Source organism: Leucopleurus acutus, assembly GCF_964270905.1.
Source record: "Leucopleurus acutus genome assembly, chromosome: 6".
Classification (NCBI taxonomy): Eukaryota; Metazoa; Chordata; class Mammalia; order Artiodactyla; family Delphinidae; genus Leucopleurus; species Leucopleurus acutus.
The window spans coordinates 109,639,306-109,666,566 of NC_139149.1; the positions used below are offsets into that span (position 1 = coordinate 109,639,306).

General features: G+C 41.8%; 1 protein-coding gene across 1 annotated transcript in view; it reads left to right on the forward strand.

The window, feature by feature from the left end:
* FBXO36 (F-box protein 36) overlaps positions 1-27,261 on the forward strand; it is a gene marked incomplete at its 5' end in the record, with an annotated part of 100,890 nt that overhangs the window by 46,198 nt on the left and 27,431 nt on the right. Inside the window, one exon of the mRNA XM_082841759.1 lies at positions 11,674-11,782. Coding sequence (XP_082697885.1) covers positions 11,674-11,782 — 109 coding nt within the window. The remainder of the gene's footprint in view (positions 1-11,673; positions 11,783-27,261) is intronic.

A 27,261-nucleotide genomic window follows, 5' to 3' on the forward strand; every position in this document is an offset into this window, starting at 1 on the left:
CCCTGCCTCTAGCAGTGCTGCTAAAACAATAATTATAGGGTTTTTCTAAAGCATAAACCTGCAAAGACAAAAGAGAATGGGAAAGGCGACAAAGGCAACAATTTTGCATGCTGAAAAGCAGATGACTTACTGGTAGCTGATTTAACAGCCCTGAAAAAGCTGAATTCTAAGCTAGTGGTAGGGAAGTCAGGAAGTAATCAGATTTGTGCCCCAGAACCTCAGAGCAGGGTGGCTCAGGAATGGGCGGAAATAGGTTCTTTTTGAATGCTAGAGTAAAAAAGGACCTTCAAACAAGAAGGATGTTTGACATCCTGTTTGTGTGTGTGTGTGTGTGTGTGTGTGTGTGTGTGTGTGTGAGATCCCATTTCCCTGACCAGGGATCGAACCTGGGCCCCAGCAATGATAGCGCCGAGTTCTAACCACTGGACCACCAGGGAATTCCCAACAGCCTGTTTAAAATGTGGTTAGAACCACCTTCATCTTCGTCCCCTACTCTCCTTTGCACAACCAGCAAGAGCTTTGCCTCACCACCTAGGAGAAGACCAGAAGTTTGGTCTCTGGAGGGGTAAACTAGGGATACAATGGACTCAGGACCCCAGGCCACTGGGGACAGAGGAACTCAGGGCTGAATATGGCAAGGGATTAAGTGAAAATCCACATACTGAACTGGGAGACTCACTCTAACTTCCCAGTGACTCACAGAAAGCTGTGGGCAGCCAGGTTTATACCCTCCAGGAAGAAAGCTGGAAGATTCTTCACCAGGCTGAAAAGAGATCTCAAGATATTCATAGTCAGGATCCTCCAACCAAAGAGCTTCAGCAGATCACCCTACAGTGAGGTCCTCCTCTGGCCAAGCCCTGCTCAAATGCCCAGAACTTCCAGTCAGCTTCCTAGCACGCTACCCCTGAATACACATGAATGGTGATGAGTTATATCAGGCTTTTGAGGAACGCCAAAACAAATTAGCAATAACAACAACATACAGGAAATGTAACCTTGGAAAAAACAAAGACAATGAACAAAGGCAGAACAAAATACTCATCAGTAATATCCTCAGAAGGATAAGAAAGTTATTGTATCCATGAAACAAGGACAGTATACAATAAAAAAGAAACACTCAGAAAACTAAAAAGAGCTTTTAGAAAATAGAAATATATAGGAAAAATGAAAAACTGCTTAGAAGGGTTGGAGGATAAAATTGAGAATATCTCCTAGAAAAAAAGAATCAAAAGTAAATGTAGGGATAAAAACGTAATAAAAGTAAATGTAGGGAAAAAAAACGTAATAAAAGAATTAGACCAGGATGTCCAATACCTGGAAAAAAAGAAATTCCAGAAAAAATTATACAAGAAAATGTCCTACACGTGAAGTATTCCCATATTAAAAGCTCTCACCAAGTACCCTGCAAAATAAATGAAAAAATGAGATACCATGCCAGGTATCTCAAGCAAAGTCCATTGAGGAGAGAGAAACCATACTTATTTTACCAGAAACAATTTATTATTAAGGATTGTTAACTAATAGAAGATGGTTAACAACTTAAAGGGTAAAAGAGGGCAAAAACTTGTACACGAATGTTTATAGAACCTTTATTCATAGTAACCAGAAACTGGAGCTAAGCATGAAAACAGTAGTTTGGAAGAAAATCCAGAAGTTGTGAGAGAGCACAGTTTGAATCCAGGATGAAAATGGGAGGGAATAGGGGTGAATCTGAGATGTCTACAGCTTTCCCAAAGTGGGAATCAAAAGGAAGCTAGCTCTAAGTCACTGCAGAGCCAGCTTAAGAGCCCAGCACTTTACTGCTGTTATCACCATGCTCTCCACGCCACAGAGATAATATTCTGAGTAAAACATTAAAGACTCAGACGTTGAATATGGGAAAGTTTTAGGAATACCTTCATCTATTTATTCTACTTATATTTTCCATTTTTAGGTATATACAAGGCTAATGTAAATTTATTATATTAAAATTAATGTAATACATGTATTGTGTAAATATAATTTATAAAATTAATGAAGTACAGTTGACCCTTGAACAACAAGGCGGGGGCAGCCACCGACCCTCCATGCAGTTATAAATCCTTGTATAACTTCAGCGTCTACCCTCCTGTTGAAGGTTTTGCATCTGTTGCAGGAAGGGGGACCCCTTCCAGCGGCTGAGAGTGGGCTCTTGTCTAATACTCGGAAATGAATTGTCCAAGGAAACACATGTGCTGACAAAATGAGAGACTTTATTGGGAAGGGGCCCCCGGGCGGAGAGCAGCAGGGCAAGGGAACCCAGGAGAACCGCTCTGCCGTGTGGCTCGCAGTCTCAGGTTTTATGGTGATGGGGTTAGTTTCTGGGTTGTCTCTGGCCAATCATTCTGACTCAGGGTCCTTCCTGGTGGCACATGCATCGCTCAGCCAAGATGTATTCCATCGAGAAGGATTCTGGGAGTCTGGTAGGATATATGGACTGACGTCTCCTCTCTCCTTTTGACTTTTCCCGAATTCTTCCAGTTGGTGGTAGCTTGTTAGTTCCATGTTCCTTACCAGGACCTCCTGTTGTAAGATAACTCATGCCAGTGGTTACTATCGTGCCTGTCCAGGGCGGGCAGTTTTGGTCAGTGGTTCCCCTAATACATCCGTGGATTCAACCAAATGCAGGGCATGTAGTCCTGCAGTATGTATTTAGTGAAAAAAAACTGCCTAGGGCTTCCCTGGTGGTGCAGTGGTTAAGAAAGAATCCGCCTGCCAATGCAGGGGACACGGGTTCGAGGCCTGGTCCAGGAAGATCCCACATGCCATGGAGCAACTAAGCCCATGTGCCACAGCTACTGAAGCACATGCACCTAGAGCCTGTGCTCCACAACAAGAGAAGCCACTGTAGTGAGAAGCCCGTGTACCACAACAAGGAGCAGCCCCTGCTCGCCGCAACCAGAAGAAAGCCTGAGTGCAGCAACGAAGACCCAACGCAGCCAAAAATAAATAAATAAGTAAAATAAAATAAGTAAGACTCTACCTCCAAATACAGTCATTAAAAAAAAAAAAACAAAAACCTGCCTATACGACCTGTGCAGTGCAAACCTGTGTTAACCAAGGGTCCACTATAATTGCTAAAAATAACATAATAAAATACATGTCTAGTGAAGAATAAAAGAGCTCTTTCAATAACTGTAAAACAAGTGATAGAAACCCATTGTGTTTCAGTTTCCTTAAGAGTGTTATTTCTTTCTATATAATAAATAATGCTATGGCATTCAATGGATGGTGTATTAAATCTGATGGAACATGGCATTATTTCACATAAAAACAAGTTTAAAGGAAAAGAGGTTCCCAACACAGGGACAGTGCTCTGGCTCCTTCTCTCCACAATCTATTGGTTCTGCCTGCTCCAGGAAACATTCTTGTCACCTCAGGCTGGCTCCCCTCATAGTCACAAAATGGCTGCTGCTTCTCCAGTGATCGCATCAAAACACAACAGCCAGTGCCCAAAAAGGGGCTGTGTTTCTCCTGTGAATGAAAAATGTTGCCTGCCATATCAGTAAACAAAGGATGTTGCAGCCATCAAGCCACTACAGCCATCCTGGATGGTGAGCCCTGAGGAAGTTCAGGATGGAGACCAACGGGCTGCCCACTGCCAAGCCCTCAGCCCCTGCAGCCACCCCCAGCGGTGCACCCTGAGGGGACTCAGGATGGGAAAGAAACAGGATACTGGCCCTAGATAGCTAAAGGAAAGATTTCAGTGAGCCCAGATTCTTGCACCTCCCCATACATAGAAAAGTGCTAAATTCATTAACTTGACATATCTGGTTTTCTTTAATTAACAGTAACCTTTTGATGTTCCGACTACCTGCTCTTTGTCACAAAACTCCTATATATCCTGTCTGAGAAGCTGCCTCCCAGGCTTGAAGTCCTCAGAAAGTCTGCCAAATAAAACATGATTCTCAACTTTTAGGTTGTGCATTTTTTTTCAGTCAACACTCCTTATAAGTGATAAAATCTTTCCCAGAAGCTCCTGCAGATTTCTCCTTCTGTCTCATTGGCCAAAATTTTGTCACATGCCCATGCCCATACCAATCATAGGCAAGGGGAACAAACCTACAAGGAATGGCTTAGACCCATCATGTCGCACCCCCTGGAGCTAGAGGTGAGGCCCATTCACTGAGCACAAGCAATGCAGAGGAGAGAGGCTATGGGAAGAATCAGGGTTCATGTGGAGAGAGCAGGTGGGCAAATGAATGCTGGGGAGCAACCAGCAATGTCTGCCACCGATTCCTAATCACACCCACTGTGTTAGAGGTGCACTAATTCGACTCTCGGAGGGCAGCTTCATTTCTGAGTTCTTAAAGGAAGAAACATTTCAGTGTAGTCAGTTTTCCCTTATTAAAAACTTCCATTGATTCCATTTTCATTTCAGCCTCAGACTCATCTTTCCCATATTTAATAATGATGCTTTTATTCCTAATGTATAAAAATTGCTCCTATTCCAGAGGAAAATTTTCAATAGCTGAAAATCTAAGTTTTGCTGTGTTTAGACCAATTGAGCCAAACATAGACACATAGGGGAACACATATTTAAAGTTGTAAATTTGGACCAAAAGCATATCATAATTGTTTATAGTTTAAATATGCAGTGAATGAAAATAATCTTCATAATTCATTTAAAATACAATGTCTTTCTACATTTTGGAATGCCAGTGCTTTGTGAGCTTTTGAGTAGTATCGAAAGGTAAAATTACTCGCAGTTTGCCCTTGCAATTCTTGCTTCTCCATTTCTCAGTAGAATGTTCAGGTAACAAAATCCTTCTTCATCAAATAAAATATCTAATTTCATAAACTCTCTCTGACACAATCTCAACCCCACTCTGTAAAATCCCCAAATTATATATGATTTCCAAAACAGGGAGAAATTTGATCTGATAGAATAACAACAGTCTGCAGGAGAAAGCAGAAACAGTCGTGTGCTAAATTACAATCGCATTTCCTGGACAGATGCTTAGAAAGAGTCAGAATGCCCCATTTGGTATGCGGTTATCTGGCAAGTCACCCTAATCCTTCATGAGCAACTTTGTGTATTGACTGGATAGATGGATGACTATTTAATTATGCTGTTGAGAAAATACTTACTGCAAAGAATGTGCAATTCTTAATGATTATTGATGATTAGAAAAGTCAAATACCAAGTCAGAGTGAAAAGCTGAAATAAAGATCCTTGAAGAATACAACTAAGAAAGCAGAACTTGATGAAGTATGTTTTTGTTTTCTTTTTGACCATGCGGCATCTTAGTTCCCCGACCAGGGATGGAACCCATGCTCCCTGCAGTGGAAGCACGGAGTCTTAACCACTGGACTGCCACAGAAGTCCCAATGAAGTATGGTTGAATATTGTTAGATAGTTGATGAGAACAAAGACAAGGTTCTGATCTGTAGGTATTTGGGGGCTGAGTGTGTTATAAGTATGAAGAGGTGACCAGCAAGGGAACAAGAGGGAGAGAGGGAAGGAAAGAGGCAAGGACCGTCCTCTACGGAGCTCACGGGCTGGCATCATGTGCCTGGCATCGTGCTGGGCACTTTGGATTTATCCCAGGTCATCCCTCCAAATTCAATGAAGTGGGCATCGTGGTTGTTTCCGTTTTGGAGATGAAGAAACTGAGGTCACAAGAGATTAAGACATTTGCCCAAAAGAGACGTTCCTGGTGGTCCAATGGTAAGGAATCTGCCTTCCAATGCAGGGGACGTAGGTTCAATCCCTGTTGGGGGAGCTAAGGTCCCACATGCCGCACGGCAACTAAGCCCACGCACCACAACTAGAGAGCCCGTGTTGCAAACTACAGAGCCCATGTGCTCTGGAGCCCGTGCACCACAACTAGAGAGAGAAAAGCCCATATGCCACTACTAGAGAGAAGCCCATGCGCTGCAACAAAGAGCCCATGCCACAGCGGAAGATCCCACATGCCTCAACAAAGACCTGATGCAGCCAAAAATAATAAATAATAAATATTTTTTGAAAAGACATTTGCCCCAGGTAAATGGCAGAGACCACGGTTTAAACCCAGACCGTTCTAACACCAGAGTCTCTGCTTTTGTCCCAGCAGCAGGATTTTTCAAATGTAGTGATGGGAGTAACACAATCTCCGAACCTGGGGGACTGGGGTGGGGTGTATATTGCCCAAATATACTCAAATGCTGAGATGCCCACTGTGCCCACCTTTTCCCAGTGCCTCCTGAGTTCCTCTCCTGGTGGGCAAAGGACTTAAGCTTTAGGGACCTTCACTGGGTGAATGACAAATACTTCGTCGTCTTGCCATAATAATTCGTGCAGAAGAGACGTTGGGATCAATGAGGAATCTTAGACCTCTCTTTTAAGAGTAGCTCAATTTTCATTTGGAAGGTGAAGAAACTTTTGAAGCTTCAATGTTGGTACAGGAGAGAATTTGTGATGATGAACTGATCTTGATTAAAAACACTAAGGCTCATACCTCTGCGTCATTCATCTTACTTGGGGCAAATGATTTCATGTGTGGCGAGATGGAGCACTCGTTACCTGATGCTCTTTGTGTGGTGAGAGTTTTGGAGTCAAAATCTGTGGGTCCGGGTAGAAGCAGATTGTAGAAGCAGCCCTTTCCGTATACCTTGAAAACTGTGCAACCAGCATGGGCTCCCGGGAACAGCTGGCTCTTGCCGAGTTTGCAAGATCTCTTCTTGTTATTCCTAATGCTCTAGCAGTTAATGCTGCCCAAGACTCCACAGATCGGGCTGCAAAATTGAGAGCTTTTCACAGTGAGGCTCAGAACGCAAAAATCTAAAATGGCTCGGTCTTGACTTGGTCAGTGGTAAACCCTGAGACAACAAACAAGCAGGGGTGTAGGAACCAACCATAGACAAAGTTAAGAGTTTGAAATTTGCAACTGAAGCTGCAATTACCATTCTTCGAATTGATCTTATTAAATTACACCCAGAAGGCAAAGATGATAAGCATGGAGGTTATGAAGCTGCTGTTCACTCTGGAGCCCTTGATGACTGATCTGATTTCTTTTATTTATAACAATGTTAGATGCAATTTTCTTTCTTTTTTTTTTTTTTTGTGGTACACGGGCCTCTCACTGTTGTGGCCTCTCCCGTTGCGGAGCACAGGCTCCAGACGTGTAGGCTCAGCGGCCATGGCTCACGGGCCCAGCCGCTTCACGGCATGTGGGATCTTCCCGGACCGGGGCACGAACCCTTGTCCCCTGCATCGGCAGGCGGACTCCCAACCACTGCGCCACCAGGGAAGCCCCTTAGATGCAGTTTTCTTGTACCTCGGGTATTACACGTCAAAAAATAAATACAAGTAGCTCAATTTTCAAATTTATTAAAATGATTCACTGGAAATATCAGAGAAAATATGCTAAATTAAAATTTTAAGGAATTCTTACAGGTCACATGATTTCTATTGAGATACCAAATGATGGTGTGTGTTGTATAATGAGACTGGCCGCCTGCCCTTCCTGGAGAGGGTATGAGGCAATGAAAGAGAACTAGACTCTTTCTAGGTCAGCCTCTGCCTGGGAGAGGAGCTGGGACAAGTTATTTCACCGTCTGCCGTCGACTTCTTCATCCATGAAAAGACAGTCAGTCTCACACTGCTCACAGGTGATTGGGAGCCTGATGAAACCCATGTTCCAGCCAGATCTAAACCGTCGCAAAACCCCTGGGAAGCTCCTCTGTGGCTTTTCTTGCAGCCAGGATTGTTCATTAACAACACATTCGCAGCTGATAAGATGTTCAAAACAGTATTTACAGATTTTAAGGTTTTCAAAATAGAGATAAATATATAACAATAAATTTCTATGCACTATGACTTAAAATAAGCTAATACCATGAGAGTTAGTAGCCAACTCACAAATATTTGGGGGCTACACTTTAGCTTCCTTCAAACTGTATCTGTGATGTGAAATAATTGCATTTATTTATTGCCAAGCTAATATGCTCCTTCCTCCTGCACATAGAAATATTTTCCTTTAAATATTTGGAGCAGGGGTGTATACACTTCTGAGCCTTTTAACAAGTGATCATTAACATTGATCTATGTTATTAATCATTTCTTCACAGATTGTTTTATTGGCCACAGAGTATTCCATCATCTAAATGGGCCATGATTATTTAACTAGTCCCAACTATTGGACCCTTAGGTCAGCACTGATTTTTCATGATTATAATTAACCCATGACGAACATTCTTATATAAAAAATGTTGTACATGTCTCTGATAAATTCCTTAGGAGTAGAATATCTGGGTCAAAGGGAATGGATGACTTTAAGGTTTTTGGAAGATATTACCAAGCCAATTTACACTCTTCTCAATGAGTATTAAGGGGCTGGGCTCCCTTTTTTTTTTTTTTTTTTTTTTTGTCCTCACCAATATTGGGTTTTGTCACTTAAAAAAAAATCTTTAAAATTTGAGAGACAGTAAGTGTTAGAAAATATCTGTCTCACATCTTTTTCTGTTTTAATAAGTACAGTATGTAGAACATAGGAGTCTTGACTAGGCTCAGTAGTGGTTCTGAGGCGCATATTTCTGTGTACTGCTCTGTGGAGGTGGTCTGATGAGTTATAGTATGCAGGTTGTACGTAAAGAAAGCTTCGTGACTCAGAACAAACCCTGTGTTGAAGAGTTAACAGTGAGGAGGCTTGGGTTCTGGTTTTAACCAGCCGCGTTTCCTTAGGCAAGTGTTATATCCTTGGGCATTTACCTTAAATACCTCAGAGGAGCCAGTAGTATGCTTGTCTGTGTGTGCAAGGTAACTTGAGTCTGTGTCCTGAGGAGTCTCCCTCTAGAGGCCATGACAGCAAGCACTTTGAACATTGCCTTCTCAATCAGTACCAGAGGGGCTAATTCATTAGCAGAAGAAATGTCAGAAATAATTCTTAATTGGTGAAATGGATGATGTGCAAGATATGAAGCTGACAAGTAAGATTGTACAAGTGTCTGTCTGCCTTTTTTTTGAACAATGTAAGAAGTAAGCTCTGTAGCTAAATGTTTCTGGGTTACGCCCTGTCTAGAACTACATGCATTCCAAAATCTTACACTTAACTGACGATTTAGTTGCTTGATCTAGCTAGAGGGGTAGCTGATTAGGTCATTATAATTTAGGTGCTCTTGTCCCAGAGAGAAACTTTCCTGAGAAGGTTCCTGTAGGGTGCCAGAGTGGATGGGAGGGGGCACCGCACTGAGCTTCTAGAAACATGTTTTGGACTCCTGTGGTGTCTGTCTTTCTTATGTCAGAATTTAATTGTAACATAACATCTGGTCGTGTGGTTGTAGGGAGGGACACCTATCACTTCTGACTTAACCTGTTTGAAATATTTTCCTCACATGAGTCACAGGAAAATGGACTTAATTATTTCTGACTTCCCAACTAGTTCTAAAAGTTCTAGATTATGTGTATAAAGAATGTTGCATTAGATTCAGATGACCTGGCATCTTCATCCAATAGCAAGGGAATATTATTTATAATATTTAATGTTAATTAATTATTTATTTTTTGGTTGCATTGGGTCTTCGTTGCTGTAAGCAGGCTTTCTCTAGTTGAGGTGAGCACGGGCTACTCTTCGTTGCAGTACGTGGGCTTCTCACTGCAGTGTCTTCTGTTGTTGCAGACCATGGGGTCTAGATGAGTGGGCTTCAGTAGCTGTGGCATGCAGGCTCAGTAGTTGTGGCTCGCAGGCTCTAGAGCACAGGCTGAGTAGTTGTGGCTCATGGGCTTAGTTGCTCCACGGCATGTGGGATCTTCCCAGACCAGGGCTCGAACCTGTGTCCCCTGCACTGGCAGGTGGATTCTTAACCATTGCACCACCAGGGAAGCCCTTAATATTAATTTTAATAGTACTTAATAGAAGGAGATGAAAAGGAAAATTGAAGTGCAGAGAGATTAAATAGATGAGCCAAGTCCTTCTTTGCTCCAAAATTCATGCTCTTTCTCCTGTAATACCTGATACCCTTTGGTTATAGATCGAATTGTGTTCCCCCCTTTAAAGTCTTATGTTGAAACCCTAACCCTTAATGTAACTGTATTTGTACATAGGGCCTTTCAAGAACTAATTAAGGTTAAATGAGGTCATCAGTGTGGGGCCCTAATCCAATATGACCAGTGTCCTTATAAGAAGAGGAAGAGACACCAGGGATGCACATACCCAGAGGTAAGATCACATGAGGACACAGTGAGAAGGTGGCATCTGCAACCAAGGAGAGAGGCCTCAGGAGACACCAAACTTGCCAACACGTTGATCTTGGACTTGCAGCCTCCAGAACTGTGAGGGAATAAATTTCTGTTGTTCAAGCCACCCAGTCCGTGATATTTTTTTATGGCAGCCCTAGTAGACTGATATACCCTTAACTCTCTGGAGATGGGGCAGAAAGATACTAAAGAGGATGATTTTGGTGAGCCTCATGCTGAGAAAAAAACAAAAGTGTCAGGCGAAGGGATTCTCTGAAAGGAATCAGCGACGACAGTATTCTGAGATTATGGAGTTTTGTAACCTACGTATGTATATATTTTCCCTCTGCTCCCAAGGAGGCTCCCAAGGCAGTAGCCCAAGGAGGTGCACCCAGGACCTGTGAGGACCACGGGGAGTGTTGGGTGGCTGGGGATGGGGGAGAGGAAACTAAATAAAGGGAGGTCTCTTAGCAAGTTTCACCTACTTAACAATTTTGCGTTGGGTAGAGCTGAACTAATTTTTTTGTTCGTTTGTTTGTTTTTGTTTTGCGGTACGCTGGCCTCTCACTGTTGTGGCCTCTCCCGTTGCGGAGCACAGGCTCCGGACGCGCAGGCTCAGCGGCCATGGCTCACGGGCCCAGCCGCTCCGCGGCATGTGGGATCTTCCCGGACCGGGGCACGAACCCGTGTCCCCTGCATCGGCAGGTGGACTCTCAACCACTGCGCCACCAGGGAAGCCCGAGCTGAACAAATTTTAACCTTACATGGTAATGCCAACGAGGAAAGAAACCAGAACTAGGAAGCCAACCAGTTTCTCAGCACTGTCTGTCTCTTTACCCATCTTTTCCCTGGGAGCCCTACAGCAGGAAGAGTTTGGTTGACACTGCTATGAAATCAACATAGAAACTAAGTGCAGTCCATAACCATGGAAATGAGGTTTGCTTCTGAAAAACCAAAATGCTCATAGAAGTGAAATGCACTGTCAGCAGATCCATTACCAAGAAGTGTCTTGGGTAATGACACTCTGATGCATCAGTCAAGGCATGATGGTGCTTTTCCTGGCTCTATCCAAGTGCCTGTCTCTCTCCACGAGAAAAGTATCCACTCCTCATGTCTGCTCTGTAGACAGGGAAGGGAGGAGGAGAACTAAGCAATTACTTTGGAAATGGCTCCCAAAGGTAAAGAATCTCTGTTCTCAGGAGCAGCTAGCCATTTGGCTCTGGGTGATTTAACACCAATTGACTTGAGAGATTTTTAAGATTCCTTCCAGCACTTTGGTTTTGTGCCCCTAATTTCTAAGGAAAATGTTCACTGATGCACAGACCTCACTTCTAATTTGATGTGATGCCAGTTTGTGAAGTTATACCTGCTGTTGGACACACAGCCTTATGTGCCTTCCATGATGGTGATTTTTTTTTAAAACCCCAGACCTAAACACAGCTGTTGGTATTGAAATCAGTTTTAGTTCATCTCGCTTTCTATCTGTTCAATTACAGGTAACCTTTAGATGGTGGAAGATCTCTCTGAGGAGTGAGTATAGATCAACAAAACCTGGAGAAACAAAAGAAACTCATGAAGACTTCCTAAGGAACTCACATCTTCAGGGTAGGAAGGGGACATATTATGTATACTTGCTGCTCTTAAGTTCTCTTTAGTTAGTGACAGATTTTGTCAGTGAAGTATCTAGTATCTCATCATTTGAAATGATATGTAATTATGTACTTAATTGGATATAACAAATATGATAGAACATTGGGATCTTAAAAGGCAGAAAATCGTTAACATATCCTGAAATTTCTTTTGGGAAAAAATCTTTAAGCATTTAAGTTTCCAGGTTAACGTGTAGATTTCATTAATAATCTTAAATCATGTAGTAAATATAAATTTTTAACTCAATATTTAATTAAAACGGGTTTCCTTTAGTTAAAAATAAGTTAAAAGATTATTCAATGATGGCTGTAAAGCAATTACACTCCAATAAAGATGTTAAAAAAAAAGATTATTTAAAAACATAATCAAATTATGAGACTTCCCTGGTGGCACAGTGGTTAAGAATCCACCTGCCAAAGCCTGGGACATGGGTTTGAGCCCTGGTCTGGGAAGATCCCACATGCTGTGGAGCAACTAAGCCCGTGCACCACAACTACTGAGCCTGTGCTCTAGAGCCCGCGAACCACAGCTACTGATCCGGCGTGCCACCACTACTGAAGCCTGTGCTCCGCAACAAGAGAAGCCACCGCAGGGAGAAGCCCACACACCACAACGAAGAATAGTCCGCACTCGCCACAACTAGAGAAAGCCCAGGCACGTAGCAACGACGACCCAACGCAGCCAAATAAATTAATTAATTAATTAAAAAAATTCAAATTATCAATTGTTTGAATTCTTATGCATTTTGGCATTCATTTAAAATCTCTACCATTTCTTTTAATATCAAGGTTTTCATGAGAAGCAGTCTTAATCAAGTAGCATTTGGACTTAATAATAGAAATTGCCCTTCAATTTCCCCTTTGTTTTTTTCTTTCTCAATGTGAAGATTTCAAACATAAAGTGTAGACAGAATGTTTTTTTAAAAAACTCCCATGTACCCATAACCCAGTTCAATAATACTCAAAATGTGGCCAAAAATGTACACAGACCTACTGTTCTCACTGGATTTTGAAGTGAATCTCAGTTGCTACATCACTTCATCCTAAACTATTTCAGTATGTGTCTCTGAAAGGACTCTCTTTAAACTCTTCAATAATTATTCCTTAATAATAAGCTTTTAAAGCTAGAAGGCACTTTAGAGATCCTTATTTTATTATGAGTAATTAACAGTGTTATTACTATTAATATCAGGGCTTCCCTGGTGGCGTAGTGGTTGGGAGTCCGCCTGCCAATGCAGGGGACACGGGTTTGTGCCCCGATCCGGGAGGATCCCGCATGCGGTGGAGCGGCTGGGCCCGTGAGCCATGGCCGCTGAGCCTGCGCGTCCGGAGCCTGTGCTCCGCAACGGGAGAGGCCACAACGGTGAGAGGCCCGCATACCGCAAAAAAAATAATAATAATAATAATATCAAGCACTTTCATATACATGTTCTCATTTTGCTATTATAATATTCTTGTGTAATAAATAGTATTATTCCTTTTTCTCAAATGAGATTCAGAATGGATGTGACTTTCCCAGGTCCCACAGCTAACTACTGACATTGCCAGGCCTAAGCATTGAGAATAGAAAAAAAAAAAAATCTTATTTTAATTTCATTTTATTTATTTATTTTTTGTTTGTTTTTTAAAAATATTTATTTATTTACTTTTGGCTGCGTTGGGTCTTAGTTGCGGCACACGGCATCTTTTGCTGCAGTGTGCAGGCTTCTCTCTAGTTGTGGTGTGTGGGCTCAGTAGTTGCAGCATGGGGGCTTAGTTGCCCCGCAGCATGTGAGATCTTAGTTCCCTGACCAGGGATCAAACCCACATCCCCTTAATTGGAAGGTGGATTCTTAACCACTGGACCACCAGGGAAGTCCTCCCAAAATCTTACTTTTATTTTTTATTTATTTATTTTTAAAATAAATAAATTTATTTATTTATTTTTGGCTGCGTTGGGTCTTCATTGCTGTGCGCGGGCTTTCTCTAGTTGCAGCGAGCGGGGGCTACTCTTTGTTGTGGCACGCGGGCTTCTCATTGTGCTGGCTTCTCTTGTTGCAGAGCACAGGCTCTAGGCACGTGGGCTTCAGTAGTTGTGGCACACGGGCTGAGTAGTTGTGGCTCACGGACTCTAGAGTGCAGGCTCAGTAGTTGTGGCGCATGGGCTTAGTTGCTCCACGGCATGTGGAATCTTCCTGGACCAGGGCTCAAACCCGTGTCCCCTACATTGGCAGGCGGATTCTCAACCACTGCGCCTCCAGGGAAGTCCAACATCTTACTTTTAAAAGGCACGCTCTGGGTGGATCTTTGATAATCAGTGTTGTTAAAGACTTTCTCTTATTTAACACTATAGCATGTAATAGTTGGTTTTTAAGAGAGAGAGTAGGTTTGGTTTGGTTTTACTTCCTTAAATAGTTAAACATCTGGATTGATTGCACTCAGGTTTTGATACTATACACATCTTATTTTGTTAACTCCTTTATAGAAAGTATTTATAAAATTCATTATTGGCTTGAAAAGAACCATGTTGAAGAAAGACTGCCCACTTTTCATTGAATAAAAATCAGTCTAGGCCGGCCTTACTTATTTAATTGTGGGATAGACAGGTTTCTGCCCAGATAACTATAAAGTAAACTTCTATAAAACACATTTTGTTTTCAAGTTAGGTTCCGTTTTATTTTCTAAGCACAACAGTACCTAATCCAGAGCTATATGTCTAGGGAGTGCTGAATATTTGTTGACAGACCATGGGATTTTTCTGATTGACTTCAACAAAAACCTGGAGATGTGGGTTTGGGCCAGAGAGATGGGAGGTGATCGTCTCTTGAGTAGAGGCTTAAGGGCCAACACCTGTCTCTTGCGTCTCTGACACCCTTGCCCCCTAACAAAACACTGACGGTGAGGGTGGGGCAACATCAGCTTCAGGATGACCACTTGTGGGTTTCCTGATCCCGGAAGAATAAACAAGAAAGCGGGAATTTATGAGTCTGACAGAGACCTGGCTTCCTGCTGGCTCCCCACCCGCATGGAGAGAGGAGAGTTGCGGAATTCAGTGGAGGAATACACCCAAACAGGCTTTTAAAATTGCAGTTTTGAGAGCTGCAGTCTCGCGCCAGGAACAGCACAGAGATACCAAATTAAATTGGCCTGGCAAGTTCAAAGGCATCTGCGTCTCACTTTGTAGCCTTCCTACAGCACTGGAGTCTTGGCAGAGGGAAAAACTCCAACCAACACTGTTGTTCTTCCTTCTCTTCCCCCTCAGTTCTTAGGGAATCCCTCAGAAAGCCCAGAAGAGGGGTGCGCTGTGGCACAGAGCGGGGCTCAGGGGTTAGAATTAGGTTTTCATGAGAAGCAGTCTTAATTAAGTAGCATTTGGACTTAATAATAGAAATTGCCCTTCAATTTCCCCTTTGTTTTTTTCTTTCTCAATGTGAAGATTTCAAACATAAAGTGTAGACAGAATGTTTTTTTAAAAAACTCCCATGTACCCATAACCCAGTTCAATAATACTCAAAATGTGGCCAAAAATGTACACAGACCTACTGTTCTCAGGGCCAGGTTAGAATCTCTGCTGCCTCTGCCGGGTTCTGTAACCCCCTCCGTGAGCCCATTTCCTCCTCATATCTGAGGGTCAAATGCTTACTCGATGTGGTCGCTTTGAGCTTTCAATGACCTGACACATGAAAGGTATTTAGAAAGGCGCACAGTAGAGAATCAGCTCTTAATCGCTGTTTGCTGTTATTAAGTTTAGGATGTTTGGATTTATTTTGCCCCACCCCCTACTTACCATATTCCCAAGATCCCCCCAAAGTTTTTTCATCCAAAGTCTTCTCTTGCTAACATCCTAAACACTAGCAGCACGTTTCTAGAAATCCGGGTCAGCCTTGGTGTCAGTCCTGACAGAGGACAAGAACCGTGTTCTCTTGCTTCCTTGGCCTCTCAGCAACACTAATTCAGGGGTGACGTTTTCTTCCCTGGCTTCCGGGAGCACCTCGGTCTTGGTCCTCCTCTTGCCTCACCGGCATCTTCTTGGTCTCCTTGCTGGGTCCTTCTCATATCTCCAGATCTAAATGTTGGGGCCCAGGGTTCAGCTCTAGTGCCTCTTCTTTTGTCAGTCTGTACTTACCCCCTGGGGAATCGGATCCAGTGTCTGGCTTTAAATGCTGCCCATAAGGGGATGAGTCCCAAATTGGTATCTCCAGCCTGCACCTCTCCCCGGAACTCCACACTCAGATATTTATCTAGCTGCCCCCTTGATATCTGCACTAATGTGTCTAACAGGGTCTCAAAGGTAACGTGTCCAAAAATAGCTCCTGATCCTTCCTCTGCCAAAAAATGAGGCCCCAAATCCTAGAGGTATCCTTGGTTCCTTTCTTTCTCTTACATGTTCGATCTAATCCTTCAACAAAACCAGAATCTGAACTGTGTTCCTCTGTGTGCATGCCCCTCCCTGAGGTCTCTCTGTGTGTCCGAATTTCCTCTTCTCATAAGAATACTAGTCATGGGACTTCCCTGGTGGTCCAGCAGCTAAGACTCTACGCTCCAAATGCAGGGGCCCCGGGTTCCATCCCTGGTCAGGGAACTAGATCCCATATGCCACAACTGAGAGTTTGCATGCCAAAACTAAGACCAGGCACAGCCAAATAAATAAATATATATATTTTAAAGAGTACTAGTCAGGGCTTCCCTGGTGGCGCAGTGGTTGAAAGTCCGCCTGCCGATGCAGGGGACATGGGTTCCTGCCCCGGTCCGGGAGGATCCCGCATGCCCCGGAGCGGCTGGGCCAGTGAGCCATGGCCGCTGAGCCTGCGCGTCCGGAGCCTGTGCTCTGCAACGGGAGAGGCCACAACAGTGAGAGGCCCGCATACCGCAAAAAAAAAAAAAAAGTACTTGTCAGATTGGATTAGAGCCCACCTATATGACCTAATTTAACCTAATTACCTCTTTATTTATTTTATTTTATTTTTTTAGTGTTTCCATTAGTCTTTCAAATACTCTTCCTAATTACCTCTTTAAAGGCCCATCTCCCAGGAGAGTCACAGGCAAAGGTACTGGGGTTTAGGACTTACATATATGAATCTGGGGGAGGTGAGGAGGGCACAATTCAGCCGATAACAAAATTTGTACTTTCCAGGTAGCAAAAGTCCTATAATCTGTAAGCAGAGTGTATCTTTATTAAGTTAATAATTAATGATTATATTGGTTTCCTATTGCTGGTGTAACAAATTACCACGAATTTAGTGGCTTAAATGATAAAAATGTATTATCTTACATTTTTGGAGTGCCTAAGTGTCACTGGGCTAAGATCGAAGTGTTGGTAGGACTGTGTTCCCTCTGGGGGCTCTAGGGGAGGGTCCATTTCCTTGCCTTTTCCAGGTTCTAAAGGCTGCCTGTTCCTTGGCTCATGGTCTCTGCCATCATCTTCAAAGCCAGCAATGGGCAGTCCAGTCTTTCTCATCCTGACACTGCTTTTGGGTTCACATCTCTTTCTCTGACTCTGACCCTTCTGCCTCCCTTTTCTCCTTCTAAGAACCCTTATGATTATGTTGGGCCCACCCAGTTCATCCAGGGTTATCTCGCTATCTCAAGATCTTTAATCACATCTGCAAAGTCCCTTTTGCCATGTAAGGTCACAGGTTCTGGAGATTAGGATGTAGGACATCTGAAGGGGTGGGGAAGACTGGCAGCATTATTCTGCCTACCACGATGATATATGTCACAACAACCTAAATTATAAAATCAAAAACATTGCTGATCTTTTTTCTAGATTTGTTTTTTTTGTTTGTTTGTTTGTTTGTTTTTTGGCCACACAGCACGGCATGTGGGATCTTGGTTCCCCGACCAGGGATCAAACCTGCGCCCCCTGCATTGAAAGCGTGGAGTCTTAACCACTGGGCTACCAGGGAAGTCCCAGATTTGTTTTTTTTTTTTTTTTTTTTTTGCGGCTCAGGCTCAGCGGCCATGGCTCACGGGCCCAGCCGCTCCACGGCATGTGAGATCTTCCCGGACCGGGGCACGAACCCGCGTCCCCTGCATCGGCAGGCGGACTCTCAACCACTGCGCCACCAGGGAAGCCCCCAGATTTGTATTTTTAAAAGACAAAAATCATATATTTATTATTTTAAAAGTCATCCCTACACTACGAAGTATAGAGAACTCTTAGCATGGCAATTAACGGTGTTGCTTAATACAGACTACCTCTGTTCAAACTCTGGCTCCAAATCCATTAGGTATGTAACATAGGGCAAATTATTTATTTCTTTCTTTATTTTCTTGGCTGTGTCGGGTCTTAGTTGCGGCACGCAGGGTCTTCATTGAGGCATGCGGAATCTTTCATTGCAGTGAGGGCTCTTCGCTGCGGTGTGCGGGCTTCTCTGTAGTTGTGGCGTGCGGGTTTTTTTCTCTCTCTAGTTGTGGTGCGCAGGCTCCAGAGTGCATGGGCTCTGTAGTTTGCAATACGCGGCTCTCTCATTGAGGTGCACAAGCTCAGTAGTTGTGGTGCATGGGTTTAGTTGCCCCACGCATGTGGGATCTTAGTTCCCTGACCAGGGATTGAACCCGAGTCCCCTGCATTGGAAGGCGGATTCTTTACCACTGGACCACCAGGGAAGTCCCTGGGCAAATTATTTAATCAGTTTGGATCTCAGTTTCCTCAACGGTCGATAATGGAAATAATAATAGCATATACTTCATAGGGTCCTTATGAAGATTAATTGAATGAAGTGCTTAGAATTTGCCTAGCATATGATAAGAACTCAGTAAATTCTAGCTATTACAAGTTTTAAAATTTTTTAAATTTTTTTTATTTTTTGGGCTGTGTTCGGTCTTTGTTGCTGCACGGGCTTTCTCTAGCTGCAGTAAGCGGGGGCTACTCTTCATTGCGGTACGCAGTCTTCTCATTGCGATGGCTTCTCTTGTGGAGCATGGGCTCTAGGCCCCCAGACTTCAGTAGTTGCAGCACGTGGGCTCAGTAGTTGTGGCTCACGGGCTTAGTTGCTCCATGGCATGTGGGATCTTCCCAGACCAGGGCTTGAACCCACGTCCCCTGCATTGGCAGGAAGATTCTTAACCGCTGGGCCACCAGGGAGGTCCCTAATGGGCATTTTCAAAAGCCTTTAGGTACATTCTGGGACGTGTTTATCTTTGCACAATTATGTGAGAATGTCAATATCATAGATTCTTAGTTGTAGAATTGCTAGGTCCAAAGATATTTACATTATAAATTTTGATAGGTACGGAGTATATTATTTGAGGGGTGAATTCTTGAAAACCTTGTGTAAGTCAAGGTTAACTTGACAAAGATGGTATTTCTGTTAACCAGCTTGAGTAGCACTGTCAAGGATGTAGCACAAATGCCATCTACAACTCATTTGACCTCTGTAATTATGCCAACTTTATAATTATGCTATTTTTGAAAGAATTTTAAGTTGAGTGATTTACATTATTTCCATGTTTGTTCATAAAATGAGACTTCATTAATATTTTGATGTCACCATATTTCAATTCTGACTGACAACTTAAATAAGATGCCAGTCACTTCGCTATACTCACAAATTGCTCTCCCAAAAAGTGTGTATTAAATATTAAACTACTGAATATTAATATAACCATCCAACAGGATATAGGAGTTTTCTTACCCCTTTGCCATCATTAATTAGATATTGTTACTCTTTTTAATCTGTTCCAGTCTGATGGTGAAAATAGTATCATGTTTAATTAGCATTTTCCTGAAAACTAGTAAAAATCCCATCATGTTTAATTGCCATTTATATTCTTTTTGTAACTTGCCTGGTTATACTCTTTGCCCATTTGTCTATGAAGTTTGAATTTTTTTCTCTGAGACCTTTAAAAGTCTGAGAAAACATCTATAGATATTTCCCCCCTAAGCTAAATAGATTGGAACAACCAGAAAATTAGCTATAGGAAATATTTTTTAAAATTTAATTTACGGCAAAAATGTGCCTGTATAAACTCAATTGAAAGTGCTCACTCATGGACTGAGGTTGAATCCAACCTAAAAATAAGTTGTTTTCCAACTTGTATCCATTTTATAAGTTGTTGTCCATTTTTAAGTTGGTTGCTTAGATCTTCAATGAGTTATAAGTGGTGGTTAGGTATATAGGCCAATCCACAAAAATCTCTGTGATAAAACCAAATGACCTCAACAACCATATTTCCTGAACCAAATGACAAAGTTTTTTTTTATTTCTGCTATTGCATATGAAAGGAAATGTGGGAGATACAGTTTAGATGTCAAAGAATTGAAATTTCCATGGATGTTTAGATGATTTATTGGGAGAATGGGACAATGTTTGAAATGGGAACTATAATGGAAAATTGATATTATTAATAAATACTAATATCCTGAAATATTGGCCTGAGTTATACATCCTAAGAATATTGGTATGCCAGGAATCAGAAAGTGAGAAAGAATGGTCCTTACCTTCCTCCCAAATTTGGCTGGCCGCATGCCATGGATCCATAATCCATTTTCTCTAGGTCTTTTCTTGAGGCCCATATCTCAACCTTTGACCAGGGATTTCATTTTCTCATGCTTAGCTACCATTTCTTAGTCTATTCTTCTTCTCTTTACTCTCCCTAACCATCTGCTCCTTGTCTTCAGCCTGAATCTCTAGAATTTCTAGAGACCTGGGGTCGGGTTCTATGGGTAAGGGGTTAGGTGGGAGAGGGGCAGAAGCATGGGAGCCTGCTCTGGGCTACAGAGCAGGGAAGACAGATCTAAGTAAGGCTCTCATATTTTATCATTTTTTATTAACTATTGAGATATGAAAAAAAACCCCACAAATAAATGCATGTAGTAAAATAAAAGATGATTCAGTTTAAAAAGGATAGGTATAGACCACCAGAGGGCAGACAGCAGAAGCAAGAAGAACTAAAATCCTGCAGCCTGTGAAACAAAAACCACATTCACAGAAAGACAAGACGAAAAGGCAGAGGGCTGTGTACCAGATGAAGGAACAAGATAAAACCCCAGAAAAACAACTAAATGAAGTGGAGATAGGAAACCTTCCAGAAAAGGAATTCAGAAAAATGATAGTGAAGATGATCCAGGACCTCAGAAAAAGAATGGAGTCAAAGATCGAGAAGATGCAAGAAATGTTTAACAAAGACCTAGAAGAATTAAAAAACAATCACCTAGAAGAATTAAAAAACAAACAAACAGAGATGAACAATACAATAACTGAAATGAAAAATACACTAGAAGGAATCAGTAGCAGAAAAACTGAGGCAGAAGAACGGATAAGTGACCTGGAAGACAGAATGGTGGAATTCACTGCCATAGAACAGAATAAAGAAAAAAGAATGAAAAGAAATGAAGACAGCCTAAGAGACTTCTGGGATAACATTAAACGCAGCAAAATTTGCATTATAGGGGTCCCAGAAGGAGAAGAGAGAGAGAAAGGACCCGAGAAAATATGTGAAGAGATTATAGTCGAAAATTTCCCTGACATGGGAAAGGAAACAGCCACCCAAGTCCAGGAAATGCAGAGAGTCCCAGGCAGGATAAACCCAAGAAGAAACAAGCCAAGACACATAGTAATCAAACTGACAAAAATTAAAGGCAAAGAAAAGTTATTGAAAGCCAAAAGGGAAAAACAACAAATAACATACAAGGGAACTCTCATAAGGTTAACAGCTGATTTTTCAGCAGAAACTCTACAAGCCAGAAGGGAGTGGCATGATATATTTAGAGTGATGAAAGGGAAGAACCTACAACCAAGATTATTCTACCTGGCAAGGATCTCATTCAGATTCAATGGAGAAATCAAAAGGTTTACAGACAAGCAAAAGCTAACAGAATTCAGCACCACCAAACCAGCTCTACAACAAATGCTAAAGGAACTTCTCTAAGTGGGAAACACAAGAGAAGAAAAGGACCTACAAAAACAAACCCATAACAATTAAGAAAATGGCAATAGGAACATATATATCGATAATTACCTTAAACGTGAATGGATTAAATGCTCCAACCAAAAGACACAGGCTCCCTGGATGGACACAAAAACAAGACCCATCTATATGCTGTCTACAGGAGACCCACTTCAGACCTAGGGACACATATAGACTGAAAGTGAGGGGATGGAAAAAGATATTCCATGCAAATGGAAATCAAAAGGAGGCTGGAGTAGCAATACTCATATCAGATAAAATAGACTTTAAAATAAAGACTGTTACAAGGGACAAGGAAGGACACTACATAATGATCAAGGGATCAATCCGAGAAGAAGATATAACAATTATAAATATATATGCACCCAGCATAGGAGCACCTCAATACATAAGGCAACTGCTAACAGCTATAAAAGAGGGAATTGACAGTAACACAATAATAGTGGGGGACTTTAACACCTCACTTACACCAATGGACAGATCATCCAAACAGAAAATTAATAAGGAAACACAAAACACAATAGATGACACAATAGACCAGATAGATTTAATTGATATTTATAGGACATTCCATCCCAAAACAGCAGATTACACTTTCTTCTCAAGTGCATACGGAACATTCTCCAGGATAGATCACATCTTGGCTCACAAATCAAGCCTCAGTAAATTTAAGAAAATTGAAATCATATCAAGCATCTTTTCTAACCACAACGCTATGAGGTTAGAAATCAATTACAGGGATAAAAACATAAAAAACACAAACACATGGAGGCTAAACAATACGTTACTAAATAACCAAGAGATCACTGAAGAAATCAAAGAGGAAATCAAAAACTACCTAGAGACAAATGACAACGAAAACATGATCCAAAACTTATGGGATGCAGCAAAAGCAGTTCTAAGAGGGAAGTTTATAGCAATATAAGCCTACCTCAAGAAACAAGAAAAATCTCAAATAAACAATCTAGCCTTACACCTAAAGGAACTATAGAAAGAAGAACAAACGAAGCCCAAAGTTAGTAGAAGGAAGGAAATCATAAAGATCAGATCAGAAATAAATGAAATAGAAACAAAGAAAACAATAACAAAGATCAATAGAACTAAAAGCTGGTCTTTGAGAAAATAAACACAATTGATAAACCATTAGCCAGACTCCTCAAGAAAAAGAGGGCGAGGACTCAAATCAATAAAATTAGAAATGAAAAAAAAAAAGTATAGGTATAGGATAAAAACAAGTTTCCTTCTGATCCCATGTTCCCATTTCCCATGACAACCATCATTAACAGTTTAATATATATCCTTTGAGAAATGGTCTATGCATATATACAAAATATGTTAACACAAAAAGAAGAATCTTATACATTATGTTCTATACCTTTCCCTTTAAAAGTTTTTAAATTCAGAAGTATCTTAAACCTGCATAAAAGAACAGAAGATAATATTATAAATACCCAAAACCACTAACATAAGATTTTAAAATTTGTCATGTTTACTTCATTTTATTCAAATTATCAAATATGTTGGTGTTGATAATGGTAATTTGTTCTTTCTCTCTTTTTTTTCTTGATCAATCTTGTTAGAGGTTTATTTATTTTTTATTTAGTTTTTGAAAGAACTAAATTTTAGCTCTGTTGATTTTCTCTGTTTTTATTATTGGTCTGTGTTCATACCTATATTATTTCCTTCTTCCTACTTTTCTTAGGTCTGATTCGTTGTTCTTTTCCTAGCTGCTTGAGATGAAAGCTTATTGTTCTGAGCCATTTTTTGCCCTAAATTTCCCATAAGTGCTACTGTAGCTATATTAGATAAGTTTTGATAAGTTGTGTCTTTATTCTCATTCAGTTTAAAATATTTTCTAAGTTCCCTTTTGATTTCTTCTTTGATCCATTGATTATTTAGAAACATTTTACTTGAGTTCCAAGTAGCTGGGAATTTTTTAGTTATATTTTTTTCTTGATGTCTAGCTTAATTGCATGTGATCAGAAAATCTACTCTGAATGGTTTTAATTTTTTTGAATTGTTTTAATTTTTGTCATCCTTTCTCAGGGCCATAAGAATCTTCTTTTTATTATCCCAGTTTTAATATACATGCTGTTGAACTGAGCACCATATTTACTTAATGTCTTTTAAAAGCATTTAAAAATTACATACAATATATACTCAAATTTCTGCCCCTCACCTATTTTTCCTCTATTCCCTTCTACTAACTGTTCTGAAATTGGTATCATTGCCAAGCACGTTTTATTTTACAGAGTCACAAATACATAAATAACATATACTGGGGAGTGCGGGCTGCACTTGGGCTCGGGGGCAGGCCTGACTGCACGGCCGGGCCGGGGACCTGTATCCGCCAGCGAGCAGGGCTGACTTCTTCGGCTTCGTGAGACCCCAGGCTTCGTGAGACCCCAGGCGGGACGCCAGTCCCCTCCTGAATGAAGGTCTAACTGCCGGTCCTGCTGGCTGCCCTCCTGGGTGTGGAGCGAGCCCACTCCCTGGTGTGTTTCTCTTGCGTGAATAAGAACAGCAACTGGTACTGCCTGAGGCCCACCGACTGCTCCGATACGGACAGCTACTGTGTGACTACCTCTGCATCCGCTGGCATCGGGAACGTGGTGGACTTTGGCTACACCCTGAGCAAGGGCTGCTCCCGGATCTGCCCCATCCCAGCGTCAACCTCTGCGTGGCGTCCGTGGGCACCCACTGCTGCCAGAGCTCGCTGCGCAACATCAGTGCGCCGACGGTGGACTGCAGGCCAGTGCCACCCACCGTGCTGCTCAGCCTGCTGTCGGCTCTGCTGCGATTTGGCCTCTGACCGCCGGCACCCTGTGCCCGGCCCAGACTCCCAAAGCTCAGGAAGGAAAGTCCAGCCCCTCCCAGACCCAAGAGGATCTCGAAGCCCCCTCCTCTGATTCCTCACCCTGCTGATCCCACCTTCTAGGCCCTGTAGGTGCCCCCTGCACCCACACACCTGCCAGCTACCCTTGCTTCCCGGTCAGCCTTCTAGGGGGAACCTGGGAACGGAGCCCAAGGGTCCCGGAGTCATAACCGCGTCCTAGGGACATGCTGCGAGGGCCACCTGGTCCCAGGCCTGCCCCTGTCCAGGCCCTGTCCGCCCGCAGGTGCAGAAGATGTGCTGTGTGGACAGGTGTGTGGTCCGTGTGCCCTGCTGGGCGTGGTGAGTGTGTGGCCGGGTCTCGGCCTGTGTCGGGGGGCGGGGATGGGAGTAAGCGTCAGGATCCCGGCATCCACAGCCCCTAGAGCCCCGAGCGCCAGCACAGAACCCCTTTCCCCTGGCATCTCTGCACACCACATTTCACTCACTTCAAGGGTAGCCTTTTGGAAGACAGGCCTTCCACTGTTTCTAGGTCTAGGCTGCTGACCCAGAAATCGCTCCCACCCTGAAATCCAGCTGCTCTCGGGCCCCCTCCCTCCACCGCCACACTGGAGCCCTCCTGTTGCTTCCGTGCCTCAAATTAACACAGATGTTCCCACACCCCCCAAAAATAACAATAATATATTTTACTTTTATATATTTTACATAAATGGTATACTGTATTGTTTTTCAAGTTTGTTTTATTATTGAACACTGTTTTTGAGATTTATCCATGTTGATATATGTATATCAAGTTCATTCATTTCAATGGCTTATGGTATTTTATATTACAAACCATAGTTCAATCATCTCCCCTACTGAGAGTAGTTAGGTGGTTTCCACTTTTTTGCAATAATAAATCTTCACTTATCCTTGTGCAATGTGTGAGCATTTCTCTAAGTTAGGCATGTAGCGGTGTTTGTTGAGTTGTAGGATATGTGCCTCTTCAAGTTTACTAGGTATTGACAGTCTGCTCTCCAAATGAGTTAAATCCATTTATATTCCCATTGGCATTTTATGAGGGAGTTGCTATTTTCCCACATTCTCACCAACATTTACTGTAATCAAAGATACATGTTATTCTTTGCCAAACTGGGTGTGTAAATTCCCTGATTAGTAATGAGGTTGAATACCCTTTCTTATATTTATTGACCAGTTTTCTTCTGAGAATTGCTAATTCATCTTCTTTGCCTATTTCTTGTATTTGGTTGTTTACCTTCTTTGTGTTGTTTGTAGAAACTTTTTCTTATTTTGAGTACCAATTCTTTGGTTTGGTTATATGTGCTACAGATATTTCACCAAGTTTGGGGTTTATCTTTTTACCTTGTTGATGAGTTTTTACCCATATAGAAGTTTATAATTTTAATGGCGTTCAAACTTGTCACTCTTTTAATATATGGCTTGTACTTTTGTGTTTTGTTTAAGAAATCTTTCCCTACCCTGATTTCATAAGAATGTACTCCTATGTTTTTAATTCTAAATATTTTATGACTTGTTTGTCATCTTTGGTCTTTAACTTATCTCAAGTTTGTTTTTGGTTATGATGAGATGAAATATTATAATTTTTTTTCCTGTATGGTCTGTCAATATTCCCAGCACCATTTATAGGATAGTTTAGTTACCCTACACTGTTTTGTAATCCCATCCTTACATATTGCAGGTTCCAAGGTACATCTATCATTTCCAGGAATATTTAGTTCTATTGGTTGATTGTCTTACACCAACATTACACTGCTTTATTTTTAAATTTTTTTAAACCTTTTATTTTATATTGGAGTATAGTTGATTAACAATGTTATGTTAGTTTCAGGTGTACAGTAAAATGATTCAGGTATACATATACATGTATGTATTCTTTTTCAAATTCTTTTCCCATTTAGGTTGATCAGCATCATTTTTCAGTAAAATTTCTTAACTTTTGTATGTTGATATTTAGATCATCTGCAGTTGCAGTAATGGCAGTTTTTCCTTGCCTTCTAACCCTGATACTTTTTTTTTTTTTTTTTTTTTTTTTTTTTGCGGTACATGGGCCTCTCACTGTTGCGGCCTCTCCCGTTGCGGAGCACAGGCTCCGGACACACAGGCTCAGCGTCCATGGCTCACGGGCCCAGCCGCTCCGTGGCATGTGGGATCTTCCCGGACCGGAGCACGAACCCATGTCCCCTGCATCGGCAGGCGGACTCTCAACCACTGCGCCACCAGGGAAGCCTCCTGATATATCTTTGTGTCTTCTTTTTTTTTTTTCTCCACCTCCAAAACAATGTTGAATAGAAATGGTGAGAGTAGACATTCTAGTCTTAGGCCTGACATTAAAGGCCACATAAAATCACCATTAGGAGGTGCACTATGGAGAAAACCGCTTGCTTCAATCCTAGTTCTCACTGTGTGACATTGAGCAAAAGCCACTTAAACTCTCTGTTCCTCATCTTTGTCTTTATAAGAGGGAAATCGTAATAGTACCTATCTCACAGAGTTACTGTGAGGATCGAATGATGGTATGTATGTATGATACACACACTGTATACATACAAATTAGAGCAGTACATGGCGAATATTGAATAGTAAACAAATCCATGTGTTATTATCATTGATACTATTATTAGGTTTTTGGTAACTAGCCTGTGTCAGGTTTATCAGGTTAAAGACATTCCCTTTTATTATAGTTTTCTAGG